At 44.1% G+C, this 12813-nt stretch overlaps 2 protein-coding genes across 3 annotated transcripts in view; one reads left to right on the top strand and one right to left on the bottom strand.

Annotated features, from left to right (window-relative positions):
* Positions 1–4906, top strand: part of spsb4a (splA/ryanodine receptor domain and SOCS box containing 4a) — a 28446-nt gene extending 23540 nt beyond the window's left edge. For both annotated transcript variants that reach the window (XM_088312110.1, XM_088312111.1), the window contains exon 3: positions 2858–4906. In XM_088312110.1, the coding sequence (XP_088168236.1) occupies positions 2858–2985 (128 nt within the window). In that variant the 3' untranslated portion in view covers positions 2986–4906. The remainder of the gene's footprint in view (positions 1–2857) is intronic.
* A 1004-nt stretch (positions 4907–5910) lies between these two features.
* Positions 5911–12813, bottom strand: part of clstn2a (calsyntenin 2a) — a 65776-nt gene continuing 58873 nt past the window's right edge. Inside the window, exons 12-18 of the mRNA XM_088311013.1 lie at positions 12586–12734; positions 10579–10784; positions 10332–10499; positions 8311–8456; positions 8028–8148; positions 7433–7614; positions 5911–7344 (exon numbers count right to left, since the gene is read on the bottom strand). Coding sequence (XP_088167139.1) covers positions 7111–7344; positions 7433–7614; positions 8028–8148; positions 8311–8456; positions 10332–10499; positions 10579–10784; positions 12586–12734 — 1206 coding nt within the window. The 3' untranslated portion in view covers positions 5911–7110. The remainder of the gene's footprint in view (positions 7345–7432; positions 7615–8027; positions 8149–8310; positions 8457–10331; positions 10500–10578; positions 10785–12585; positions 12735–12813) is intronic.

Here is a 12813-nt window from a genome sequence, read left to right as displayed (position 1 = left end):
ACATTGGGAATCACTGAAGGGGGCGAGGGGGGGGGGGTTGTCCTCCGTGCTAGTGGAGAGGTGCATTGTGGGAGCAGCTCTTGCAAAGCTTTGAGCGGCCGTCGCTTTTTGTTTTGTGTCATCAAATAAATGTTTAGCAATTGTTGCATTGCTTTTGTGGCTCAAGCTGTCTTGCATCATCTTTGGTTTATTTTGTTGATTTATTTTTTTTGTGTTTTGCAGAATCGAACTTGCCGCAGGTTGTTGTGAGAATGTCGTCGACAATGTTCAAACCGCGCTTGTTCTTCATCCGTCAGATGATTTTTGAATTTCGAAGCCGCTGACGGAATTTAGTTTCACCTTCCCAGCACGTTGCTTTTGCATTTGTCGGGGGGGGGGCGCACTTTAAAAAGCTTCCCAGCCTTGGCTTGCGTGCCGTGTCTCTCTCTTTTCTCGTCACGGGATTTTCTGTGCGACAGTAAAAGGCTCCGGACGGAATATGACTCGACGCATCGTAGCACTTGAGTCGAAAGAAATCAACTTGTAAATCTGCCAAATATTTGGCAGCCGCCGTGGCACAAAAGGCGTCACCGTTTGCCAACATTTTTGGATTCCTCAATTCAATCGACTGCCCTAAAATCTCTCGAATTCATTCCAAATGGAAACTGAATCCTAAAAAATATTTAATGACGTACGTTGCCCGTCCTGCAGCATGCGCACGGACGTCCACGTCGCCAACGTGAGCGCGACACTTTGTGCAATGACGTCACGGAAATTCAAAACGTAATTTCTTGTGTGTGATGGGAACACGTCAAAATCTTTATTCGCATGCAGGCTCGTCAGATTTATTCACGATGAAGATGAGCATCAAATCGGAGCGTTGAACTTTTTTTAATTGCCGCTCGTTTGTACGTTCGGGATGCACTTTTTAAAACGATATTAATTCATGATATTCAAAGAAATTCTTTTCCGTTTCTCTGTTTGCATTCGGAGAATTGAAGGCGCGCTCACACATGGAGGAAATTGAATCCAAATGAGCTCCCATTTCCGACGCCTTCAAGTGTGGCATTAATGGACCCGAAGCGCTCAAGAAGATTCTGGTCTCGGAACAACTGCCCTTTTTTTTTCTCCCCTCCTACAGCGCCGCTTAATGAGCCAAAATGCAGTCCGGCTGAGAACGACATGCCTCATTTGTGTGCGCGTTTGTCAATGCAGACGAGATGCAAGCTTTTCCCTGCGCATATTTCAACGCGGTGATGTAACCGTCAGCCAACAAAATCGATATTTGAGTGCCGGAGATTTTCTTTTCACCGACGCCTGCAAAGCGCCACAATTTCTTCTTCTTGGCGCTATTTTTAGCTTTGAGCTCGTAATGAGGGCCTGCGGAGGTGGTGTTGTTTACCGACGCTTGGATTTTGCGTAACGCTCGGCCTGATTATTTAGCCAGAAAATCCTTTCAAAAAAATCAACCCACGACCGTTTTTCGCCAGTTCTGGCCCAGACCGATCATAAATTGTGACGTCATGTTTTGTTGCTTTTGCAAACCGCATCAAAACAGCTCATTTCATTGTGTTCCTCTTTCTTGGCCGTCTCAAAATGTGGCACGCGGGCTCCCTCTCGTTAGGATGAGTTTAATGTTGAGCGCGCTGCCGTCGTCGGCGCAGAAGAGAGCTGACGAGAGCGACTCTCGTTCTCGAGTAATTGCGCTTCAAAGTGAGGTCGGTTTGAATTCGCTCCCCACCAACGGAGAAGACGTAAACCAGCTCGATTACAAGCGGACGGAAAATAGCCTCACCGCATCGCATCTCATGTATTTGTTGCACGCCATCTATTATTTATTACGCATTAGCTCTGGCGCACCACGGCGGTCGAGTTAGCGTGCCGCACGCTTCCGGGTAGCGCATTGATAAATCCACTTCCTGCGATACTGTAAGCTGAGAAGAAAAAAATCTTGGAGGCCGCTGCGAGGATGTGGTTTCTTTCCCGCCGTCGTCATTTGCAAGGCCAGTGATTGAAGACTTTTCATCTTTACCTTGCCTCAACTCTTTGACTTTGAATCTTTTTGCCTCCTCATGTCTGAATAAGCTGCATTGTTACGACGCTCGCTCACTGCCACCCGTTGTGTTGGCGAGCTGATGCGTGCAAAGTGAAACGAGTTGCGTGTCGGTGCAGCTCCAGCAGAAGTTTCATCAGGTGGAAGGTTTTAAGGACTTGTTGCACGCATGCACGCACACACGCACGCACGCACGCACGCACGCACGCACGCACCACATCACACCCCAAGAGCCACATCAAAGCAGTTTGTTCTTTTTTGTTCTGTGAAGATATTTTACATTTTAAGCGAACAAAGTGTGACTCAGCGTGCAAACGGTGACGACGTGGCTTCACTTCACACTCGGCGACTCTCGTCAGCGTCTCTGTGAATGCTAGTCCGAAAATATCCAAAGGTTTTCTGTAATATGTTGCCCCCTCCCAAAACCAGCCCATTTTTAAAAAATGTGAAATAAATTTCACGAGGTAACATTTCAGTAGATTGGGTCAAGTGTGAAGACAATTGAAGTGTTGTATGTGTGCATTTAAGAGGCGTGGCCTAGTGAGAGCCAACACAAGCCGGAGTGGTGTGCGCCGCTCCTTGCGAATGTTCGCAATTTGTATTCGTGTCTTTGATTGTTTGTGCCGCTCGATAAACGCCTAAATTGCTCCTTTTTTCTTTTTTGTCCTTCACACGGGCCATTTATCACAAAGTGGAAAAATGTGCCGATTGTCAGGATGTGTGTGGAAGAGGTGTAAATATGACAACTTTAAATTTTTTTTAACAAAAAGAATCCATCGGTTGCCCCCTCAATGACCTTTGCCCTCTTTTCTCTTCCTCTTTCAGCGGAGCCTCTTCCTCTGACGGACCTGTGTCGTCGCGCGGCCCGCCTGGCGCTGGGCCGGGAGCGCCTTCAGGAGATCGAAAGCCTCCCGCTGCCCGAGTCCCTCAAAAATTACCTCCAGTACCAGTGACTGACACCACAAGGACTCACGCCGCCGAGCAGCAGCAAGGAAACAAGGAAGTGCTTGTAGGAAACAAACGAGGAGGCGGATGAGGGAGGTCCCGAGCGAGCGAGCGATTCACGGACACGCGAGGACGGCGGCGTCTGGAGCTGCTCTTTCCTTCATTCTCGGACTTGCGCTAAATTATTGACGCGGCTGGCGACAGGGCGCTATCGCCCCCTGCTGTTGAGAGTTGAAACTGTGCAGCGAAAGCACACTTATCGCACCCTCGGAGGCCTTCTTGATGAGTCAGCGAGCGCCGATGCAGGCGATGAGCGCACCGTTTTCTAATCTCAGCGACCCAAAAGATCGCTTTGGGTTCAAGACGTCAACGAGTTGCTCCGCATTGAAGCCCTTTGCTGACGTGTTACATGTCGCTTGCTAACTTACTGGACATATTCACACGCATGGAAGCACAGCAAACATTTTTAAAACTTATTTGCCCATCAAGTCTTCATTTTTAATTTTTTATTCAAATTGAGGAGTTGTCATGTTTTATTGGTTCACACAAGAACAACGTTGAATTTGAGGAGGCTTTTAATGCATGATCAGTGAAAGTATGGAATGGGTTCAAAAAGACTGCTGGGCTAATCATTAAGTTTTGACTTGGAATGTCATAAACACCCTTTTGTGTATATATATATATATATATATATACTTTTTTTTTTTTTTTATATTTATATTTTAGCGGTGTCAAGCAACTGAGTTCTAATTTCAGTCGCACTTTTCATCAATTGGATCGTGGTTGAGTTTGGGTCGATCTCAGCCAACTGGGCGAGAGGTGGATTCCACCCTGGACACCGGCCAATCACAGGGCACACAATAATTTTGGACTTTGTTTTGATAACCTTAAGAATATTTTTCTTGAATCAAATATTTTTTTCTGAACATTACTTTTATCAATTATGGATTATAATCTGATTATTTTTGTAATTTCACAATAAGTATAAAAATACATTTTCCCAGATCTCAATTTTATTCTTGGAAGGACAAAAAAATTCAAATAAACTCTCCCTATAGATAAAATATAGCACGTTACATAGGACGGATTTTAAAATTTTTTTTGTAATGATAAGTATTTTAGGTGTGATTGGATGTTTGTCTCTGTGTGTCCTGTGATTGACTGACGTCCGGTCCAGAGGATCCCATTTGTATTTCTTGGCACACTCCTATTGATCCAAACATTCCACCGATGATGTTAAATGTTCTTCTTGAAAGCAGCGACGGGTCTGAAAAGGGCTTCAATCGGAACAATGACAAGAAATTCCTTTAAAAGTTGCACTGGACAGGACACTAAATGTATTTTTGACCAAAGTATTCCATGCTAGGAAGCCACACGCACACGCACACACTTTCATGCAGTATGCATCTAGAATCGAGTGTGTCTGGCGCCGACCTCCTCGCTGGAGACTCCCATTGCAGTGTCGCGCTCGCATGCTACGTCGACGGCAGTCGGACGAGCTTGCAGAACTTTCACATATCAGACTGGATCCGTAAAGACGACAACCGACGGAGTGGATCTGATAATTACGAAACTCCGATTAAAAGCTGGGAATGGACGTACAAACATGACCTCTTGTGCCGTAGCAGTTTATGACTCAGAATGCAGATGACCAGTACACTCACACACACACACACACACACACACACACTGTAGACCAATCACATTTCATTTCTGAAAAAGGCTTGAGTCACTTTTTTTCCCTTTTTTTTTATTTTTTTTTTTTACTTCTGAGTTTGTATTAATATTATTGAGTGTGGAATTGGATTCTGATGTCAATAGTTGTTGATGTTTTTTTTTTTTAACTAATCATTGATGTTACATTCAGGTGAATTTATTACAAAGATGCTCGTAATGAAGGGAGGAAAATATAAATGTTTCTTCAGTGCTGCTTTATCGTTATTATTATTATTATGAAAGATGGCTGGTCTGGCTGTGTGTCCTTGTAGAATGTATGGAGCGACGGTTGTCAGCTGTGAAATGTGAATAAAAGCATAAAGTCATTTTGAGAAAGTGTCTGCTGCACTGTTATTTTCAGTTTTTTTTTTGCATGACCTCACTCTGAGTGGCCCCTTCATTTAATTAAAAAAACGTTTTTTCAAGACCCCACCACCCCATGCTGTTTTAAAAAACAAACAAACTGTTAAACATTCAGTTTTCCAAGATGGGAAAAATCTATAATATGAAAAATATATTTTTTTTAAAAAGTGGGTTCACTACAGTTTTAAGTTGTAATATCACCAATCACCACTAGATGGTAAACATGTCGTAGACACACTTAGAGCAGAGATGGTATTTTCATCAAAATCTGATGTGGCATTTCAAAATAAAATGCCAAAGAAATATCAAAATTTGACCTTTACACCCGATTACGAAAAATTATGACAAATTAAGTTTTCGTTATCCCGCGACCAGACAACCACTGGGGCACACTAGGCCACCCCGGGTATCCAACCAAAGAACTTTCATCAAAATCTGCTGTGGCATTTCAAAAAAAAATGCCAAAGAAATACCAAAATTTGACCTGTACACCCGATTTCGAAAATTTATTAAAAATTAAGTTTTCGTTATCCCGCAACCAGACGAGCTCTTGGGCACACTAGGCCACCCCGGGTATCCAACCAAAGTACTTTGAATGAAATCTGATGTGGCATTTCAAAATAAAATGCGGAAGAAATCTCAACTTTTGGGTGTAATTTTGAGATTTCTTCTTCCTTTTATTTTGAAATGCTACATCAGATTTTAATAAAAGTACATTGGTTGGATACCCGGGGTGGCCTAGTGTGCCTCGGCAGTTGTCTGGTTGCGGGATAACGAAAACTTCATTTTTTTCCTGTGTGTTTTACTCATGTAAAAGTTTCTGCTTACACCAGAGTCAGACATCCACGATTGGATTAGATTCTAAATTCTTTATTGGTCAATATACAGAAAGCAGTGGGATGACCACTACAAAGGGAGAAATATCCAACATCTGTTTACAAATAAGAAGAAAAAAAATCTTTAGAAAAGAACCGCTAGAACTCCTCCTCATGTGTGGAAATGAGTTGCTCAGTCAGAAGCACAACATGACAAATGTCTCACAATGATGACATCACAGCTGGGCGAGGGAGATCGGATTATTATGGGATGGAAATCTGGACGTGGTTAATGGTGAGCAATTTTCGGGGTTGAACTAGTGACAGATTATTTTGTTTCTTTGCATTGTACTTTTTTTAAATGTCATTACTGCATGTTTTTAATAAAACACAATATGATGGAGTTTGATTTTTCTCAAAAAATATTCGAAACATTTTTCAATCACTCAAATCAATTGTCACCATATCGCATCTCATACATAAAAAATGAACCTCAAAGTGTGTTTGTTTTTTTTGGGAGGGGGGAGGCCGCAACGGATGAATGCAATTTGCTTTCGTTTCAACTGGTAAATTCGATTTAAGATGAGTGCTTTGCGTTACCAGCGCCGTCAGGGAGCGGAATCAAACTCTTATCTCAAGGCACCACTGCAGCTACGTCGGTCTAGTCCGAGATGTAAATCACGATGCTTTACAATCACTAAAGTATGTTTGTCTTTCATGGAAGTTTGTGAGATGAAGAGCACAAAAGGTTGGAGCTGAAGATGAAAACGAGGACGCGTGTTTTCTCAAACGACTCTACAAGCCAAATTTGAGCGACTTCCCGTCGCTTGTGTCGCACCGAAGGAGAAGAAAGCAATGCAACGACCAACTCAAACAAGTTGGCTCTCCTCGATGTGTGAAATTGGAAATCAACGCATACTCGTCATTCTCTTTCGATATTCAAAAATAAACGCTACAAAAGTAATTTGGGGGGAAAAAACATGGGTCAGAACGACGAAGTCTTAACGCCATGCTTGTCTTGTTCTTGGAAGTGGAAGATGCAAAAAGTAACACAAGAAAAACGGTTAGACTGTCGTTTGTCCAGCAGGGGGAAATGTTGGACTGGAAATAACAGCAAGGGCTGGGCTGTGTGCACGCGTGTGTGCGTGCGCGTGTGTGTGTGTGTGTGTAAAGCGAGAAAGAGAAGACAGCGCCGTGTGTCAAGTACATGTGCTGAAATATTTCGACTTGTGCGTGTGGTCAGTATGTTATGGAGGAAGTGTGCCACTTGAGCTTCCTCTCCTTCGCCATTTCCATCTCCCCCTCATCTTCCTCTTCCATCTCGTCCTCGTCCTCGTCCTCCTCGTCGTCGTCATCGCTGTTATCCGACTCTGCATTTGCAATTCCTCCCACATGTTCTTCCTCCTCTTCTTCTTCCTCCCCACACAGCGCTCCGCTCGCTTCTTGGCTGAGTGCATGAGCTCCTCTCACATTCTGAATTGAAAATCAGAGATGTTGTTGACATCCACGCATCAGCAAAGTTTTCCCGGAGGTGCCAAGCAATGAAGTCCAAATTGTTTACCTCCATGGGGTTGACAGTGATGTTGAGTGCCGACTTGTCCCAGTCCAGCTCAGGTTCTTTGGCTCCATCTTGGGAGCTCTCCTGATGTGTCGCATGGATTCTGTACACGCCAATCACCACAATCACCACCAGGGCGGCGATGCACACCACAATAACGATTGTGGCTGCTGGAGGTGCTGGTCCTGGACAACAAGGAAAAGCCCTTAGAATATATAGAGATAGATATATTCGCAAATGTTTTTTTTCCATAATTAATTGCGTTAATCACAAACTACTATTTTATGTGGATTTTGTAACAGATATTTACTTGAGTAATATTTTGGAATCAACTCATTCACTTCCAGCCGAGTTAAAAAAAAAAAAGGATCTTTGACGTCTTTAGCCGTCAATGGTAGTCAATGAGTTCATGTTAAAAATGACCAAAAATGAATCCGATTTCAATTGAAAGAGTGCTCTCATCGCTTTCTTTGATCCTTGAATACCATCTCAACGGCGTCATCTTTCTTCAAAGCAATTCTCCAAACGTCGACAGTACATTTAGTTGTGAGATGTACAGCGAATCTTTTTGATTTTGACGTTCCAGCAAAGGTCTTACCCGACATGTGAGAATTGGGAGCGTGTATCATGAGCGGGCGATGAACTTGTCTCATGTACTGCGGCTGAGGTGGCACATGATTGACACGCTCCGGCGGCTTTGCGTGATGAACAACACTGACCTGAAGTGGCACAAAGAACACTTGCGGTTGCACAAATTAGCCACGCACGCGAGCGAGTCAAGTGGGAGAGGCGGAATACGGCGAGCCGCTCGAGCATGAGGAGGCCGGCCGGGATAATCATTTGGGCGTCCTCGAAGGGAGAGAAAAAGCGGTGCAAATAACCTGCAAGATGAATTCATTGCTGGTGTAACGGCCGTTAAGTTCCGAGCAGGTGAGTCGGAACCTTCTTTGGCTGAGGGTGGCGGGTCGCCAGTTCCTGTAGCGCACCTGACGCAGCGCCTGCTCGTAGTGGGCCATGGAGTCCACACCTTGCGCACACACACAAACAAATGTTGGCTTTCGCGCGGCATCACAAACGATTCCCAATCGGGTCGAGGAGGTCTCCAGTAATAGTTCCAAGTAGGAGTTCAAAAAAAAGTTGAGTGAAGGTTTGAAATAACTTTATTTGTCGTTCACATTCGACTGAAGTTAGAATTTAGTGAGTGGATTTTTCTTGGATGAAATCCTTTGGTTCCGTTAAAGACATTTTTTTGGGTCTCTCGCGACTTTGCTGATTTTTCACCGATTGCGGGGGAGAGAGGGGGGGGGGGGTCTGAATCTGTTGAAATCCGATTCAAATGGGAGTTGAATGTAATTCCATTTATAAGGGAGGAACTATAAAAAATGTGCAAGCAAAAATGTTTTCTAGTGTGTTTAATAAGTTGACCAAATGTGTTGGGAGGAGATTTTTCAGGCTTAAACTATTTTTTATTTATTTTTTTTAATGTTCTCCTTTCACCGAATGCGAATGCATCCGGATGGCAATCCTGCGGTGAGGAGGGATGAACTTAAAAAGTCATCATTTGCAAACAATTGTGCATGTCAGATAAAGAGTGTGAGGTTTCTCTTTTTTTTTTTTGGAACATCATAGCGCCTGATTATTTCGATGACTGATAACCTGAGAGAGGTTTCGCAATTTAGTTTCCCCGATGGGGCGAATCAAAGGCATTGTTAACGTTGTCACATAGAAGAGGAGGAGAAGGCCAGAATTAATGACGTCATTGGACGTTGCAAGAAAAGACGTCTTAAAAAAAAAAATGGTGCATGAAGCAAAGTTCCCTAGATGCAAATTGTATCAAAAAAAAAAATGAAGCGAGCGGCGATTATGGTCAGCAGCAAGCTTCTGGTGTCTCGGCAGTTTTGGAACGTCTCAGAGGTTAACGGAATGATTTTCGGGGCTGGCTTAATAGGAAGTGTGATGCGAGGCCCCGTTAGGACGTCAAAATGACTTCTGCAGTTTTTAACTGACCTTTTCCAGCTACGCTCGAAAACCAAACAAAGAAAAAAGAAGAGTGCCTTCAGCAAAAACCAATTCCAACTCAGCATCTCAAACTGAAAAGAAAAAAAAAAATCCCATCAAGCTTTCGTTGTGTCGGGTACGTGGTGAGAAAGACGTGACGTGACGCATTCATCAATAAAGGCAACATTATCCCCAGACCTCAACCATATTGAGAGCACAAAAGTCACAACGTTGAAGCATTAGTTCAGTATTTTTTTTTAAGATGAGCGTAAAAGTCAATCAAGACTTTTTGGTGGAAAAAAATACCTTTTTTCTTTTATGAACACTAAGGCTCGCTAACGAGGGTTGGGTTTTAATAAAAAAAAAAAAAAATTGATAAAAGGATTTGAATCGTTTTTCCTTTTTGTAGCCCGATCTCGATTCATAAAACATACATCGAGACTTTTTCCCATCGATTTTCACGCACATGAAAACCAAACGGCAGAAGCGGTCAAGTCAGCGCCAACAAGCATGAAGGCCGACGTATTGATTGTTTTGATCAGGTCTCGTTAAACAAAACGTACAAGATTCATGAAACGGCATTGGCTTCCATTTTTTATATTTTTACTAATGCACCGAGTTACAGCAAGAAATTGTTTTTTTTCGGTAGCAAAGTGAATTTAGTAGGGCGTGAAATATTTGATTCAAAAATCAATCAAAGTGAATCAGGAATAAAAAATGGAATCGAATCCATTTTAGAAATGTTAATCGATACCCGGCCCTATTGCTGAGCATGTTTTTTTTTTTCGGGGAGGTACTCGTTGAAAAAAAAGTGTGTGAACCCTCGTCACGGCATCAACGAGAAAAACAAACGTGAACTTGCTGAAAAGAAATCTCGGATGGATCTTGAGGTGCGAAAACGAACCATATATGGAGATTCCCGAGGTGGAGTTGGTGGCGTCCAGATGTTTCCCCAGCAGAGCGCTGTGACGAATATGGAGGCTCTCTCTTTCGGGATTCAGCTCGTCTCCGATCACCAGCACGTCGCAGTAGTCCAAGTTATGCATCACCTCCGTCACGCCTGGCCTGCGAGCTGCAGAAAAATGAAACAAGCCCGACGATAAAGCACGGGCAACGGCGTCAGACATTTGCGGCGCACGCGGACGTCTCACATCCGCTGAAGCCGTCTCCTTTCATGACGGTGCTGGTGATGGAAAGCTCCTTGAAAGGCGCCACGCCCAGCGGAGCGCCAAGGTCAACGGCGGGTCGGACGAGTCGATCGGATCCCGTGATGGTGATTCTCGGTTCGCTTGGCGGCTGCACCGTGACGACGGCCTTGACGTCGGGGATGGAGAGACACGCGTCCTCCCCGAAACACCTGACACACAAGCACGGCACCAGAAGCTCCGTTTCTAGTCCCGCCAAAACCGGCGCATTGGCTTCAGCGTACGGCGAACCACGCGAGCGACGGAGGATCGAAAGTGCCAAAATTAAAAAAAAAAAAAAACACCATGAAATGTTGAATTCAAATTGTCATTAATTATTTCAATGTTTATTTTTTTAATTGAATGAAATAAAATAAAAATGTTTACAAAATCGATATAATTATTTTTGTCAATGAACTCATTTACTGCCATTGACGGCTAAAGACGTCAACGATCATTTTGTGGAGTTAGGAGCTCTTTCATCTCCGCATGATTATTGACACCCAAATGGATCTCGGACTGTATCGTTAAATATCATCATATGATTTTTAAAAATGGGAAAAAAAAACAATGATGCTTGATCTTGCTGTGACATGTTAGCGTCTGGGTATGATAAATAAAGAAAGTCTTTCTTCAATTTTGTCCACCGTGCACTGATAAAAAAAAAAATTGTTTTCAACTTCTCTTCTCCGTTCGCTGTGTGGTTGTCAAGAAGATGATTACTTCGCAATGCTGTTTTTTTCCATAAATTCAATTCCTCCCTGCAGTGTTTTTCCAGCGAACAGAATCGAATTTAGCCCGCGAATGCATTTGAAAAGCGGAGCATATAAAAGACTGGCTCCAAATGACTCGAGAGTCGACGCCACTCAGAGTCAGACGTGTGAAAATCGGAGCAACTTGTTGCCGCGTGCTGTTCTGCGAGCGGCCGAAATGTGAAGGCGAGGCGAGCCCACTCGCCGCCTCGTTGTTTTTACGCCGACGACAAATAAACACCAAGTTGGCCTCAGCGAGGGCCTAATCGGCCGCCGGCCTCTCTTGAGCTTGAAAAGCCTCGTTATGTTTCGCCCCCTGCAGGGAGACAAACAACGTACGTGAAGTGGCCGCTGGATCGGCAACATTGACCAAAGAGGATTCGGGCGTCTGCGAAAGTAAAAGAAATTTATTCAAAAAAGTCATACGCACTTGGCAGGCTGTCGGTTTGCAAATTCGAAACGTGATTCTCAAAGTGAGGCCTGGCGACGCCAGCGGGCTGCAATTTTTTCCCCCAAATTTGGACGACATCAAAAAGCGCCGAACGACATACGAGGACCGTCGCAAAATCATACAACGGCGCCGTGCGATGAAACAAACGGAAATGTATTCAATTTCATTCAATCTGCTGTCTCTTCACATTCTTCCCTCGATGCTATTTTAAAAAAATATAAACTTGACAACATGAAAAAAAATCTTTGCTCTTTCGATGTCCATGTTTGATTAGCGCAGTGCTTCTCCATTATTTTCTGTTCCGACCCCCCAGCAAGAAGAAAACATTTTCAATCCCCCCACGACTCTCCGCCGCAACTCTAAATAACAGCATTTTTGTTTCAAAACAAACCGCAGAGTTAAGACTCGCGGTGCGTAATGGGCAAGGAGAGCGCCACTGCCCACTAGTGGAGTGGATGTGCAATTACACTCCATAGTAGTATGGTGGAAAAAAAACAAAAAACAAGTTCCCCAGGGTCACACGCGCCCCCCAGGGGGGCCCGCCCCACTCTTTGAGAAAGACTGAATTCGTGTTCGGAATAGAAATTAGCCGACTCTTGGGGAAATTTCACCCCGGCGAGCGCCGCGTGGACGCAAAACAATTTTGGCAAGCTCTGATTGATAAACCTCGAAGAGGGGTTAGCCTCAGAAGAAATGTATCGCGCTGCTCTGCCTGGGTTGCCGGGAGACAAGAAAAGTGGATTGGAAGAAAATAACAAGAGAAGCACTCACGGCACCGTCGTGCTGATGTGGAGCTGGCGAAGGCCCGGCGTTGGAAACTGCCGCGAGTTGATGTAGGACACTTTGGTCATGGCTGCGTTGATGCTGTCCAGATCTTCTCCTTCCACGACCAGCATGGACTGGGCGGGGTTGAAATGGAACTGGCGCAGACCAGAAATGCAATTGTTAAAATGCTTCCACGCTCACTCTCGCTACGAAAGGCCGACATTTTTTCCTTGG

Source organism: Idiotropiscis lumnitzeri, chromosome 12 (genome assembly GCF_059441095.1).
Source record: "Idiotropiscis lumnitzeri isolate Australia: NSW breed Sydney's pygmy pipehorse chromosome 12, RoL_Ilum_1.0, whole genome shotgun sequence".
Classification (NCBI taxonomy): domain Eukaryota; kingdom Metazoa; phylum Chordata; class Actinopteri; order Syngnathiformes; family Syngnathidae; genus Idiotropiscis; species Idiotropiscis lumnitzeri.
This window is presented reverse-complemented; position numbering and strand designations above follow the sequence as displayed.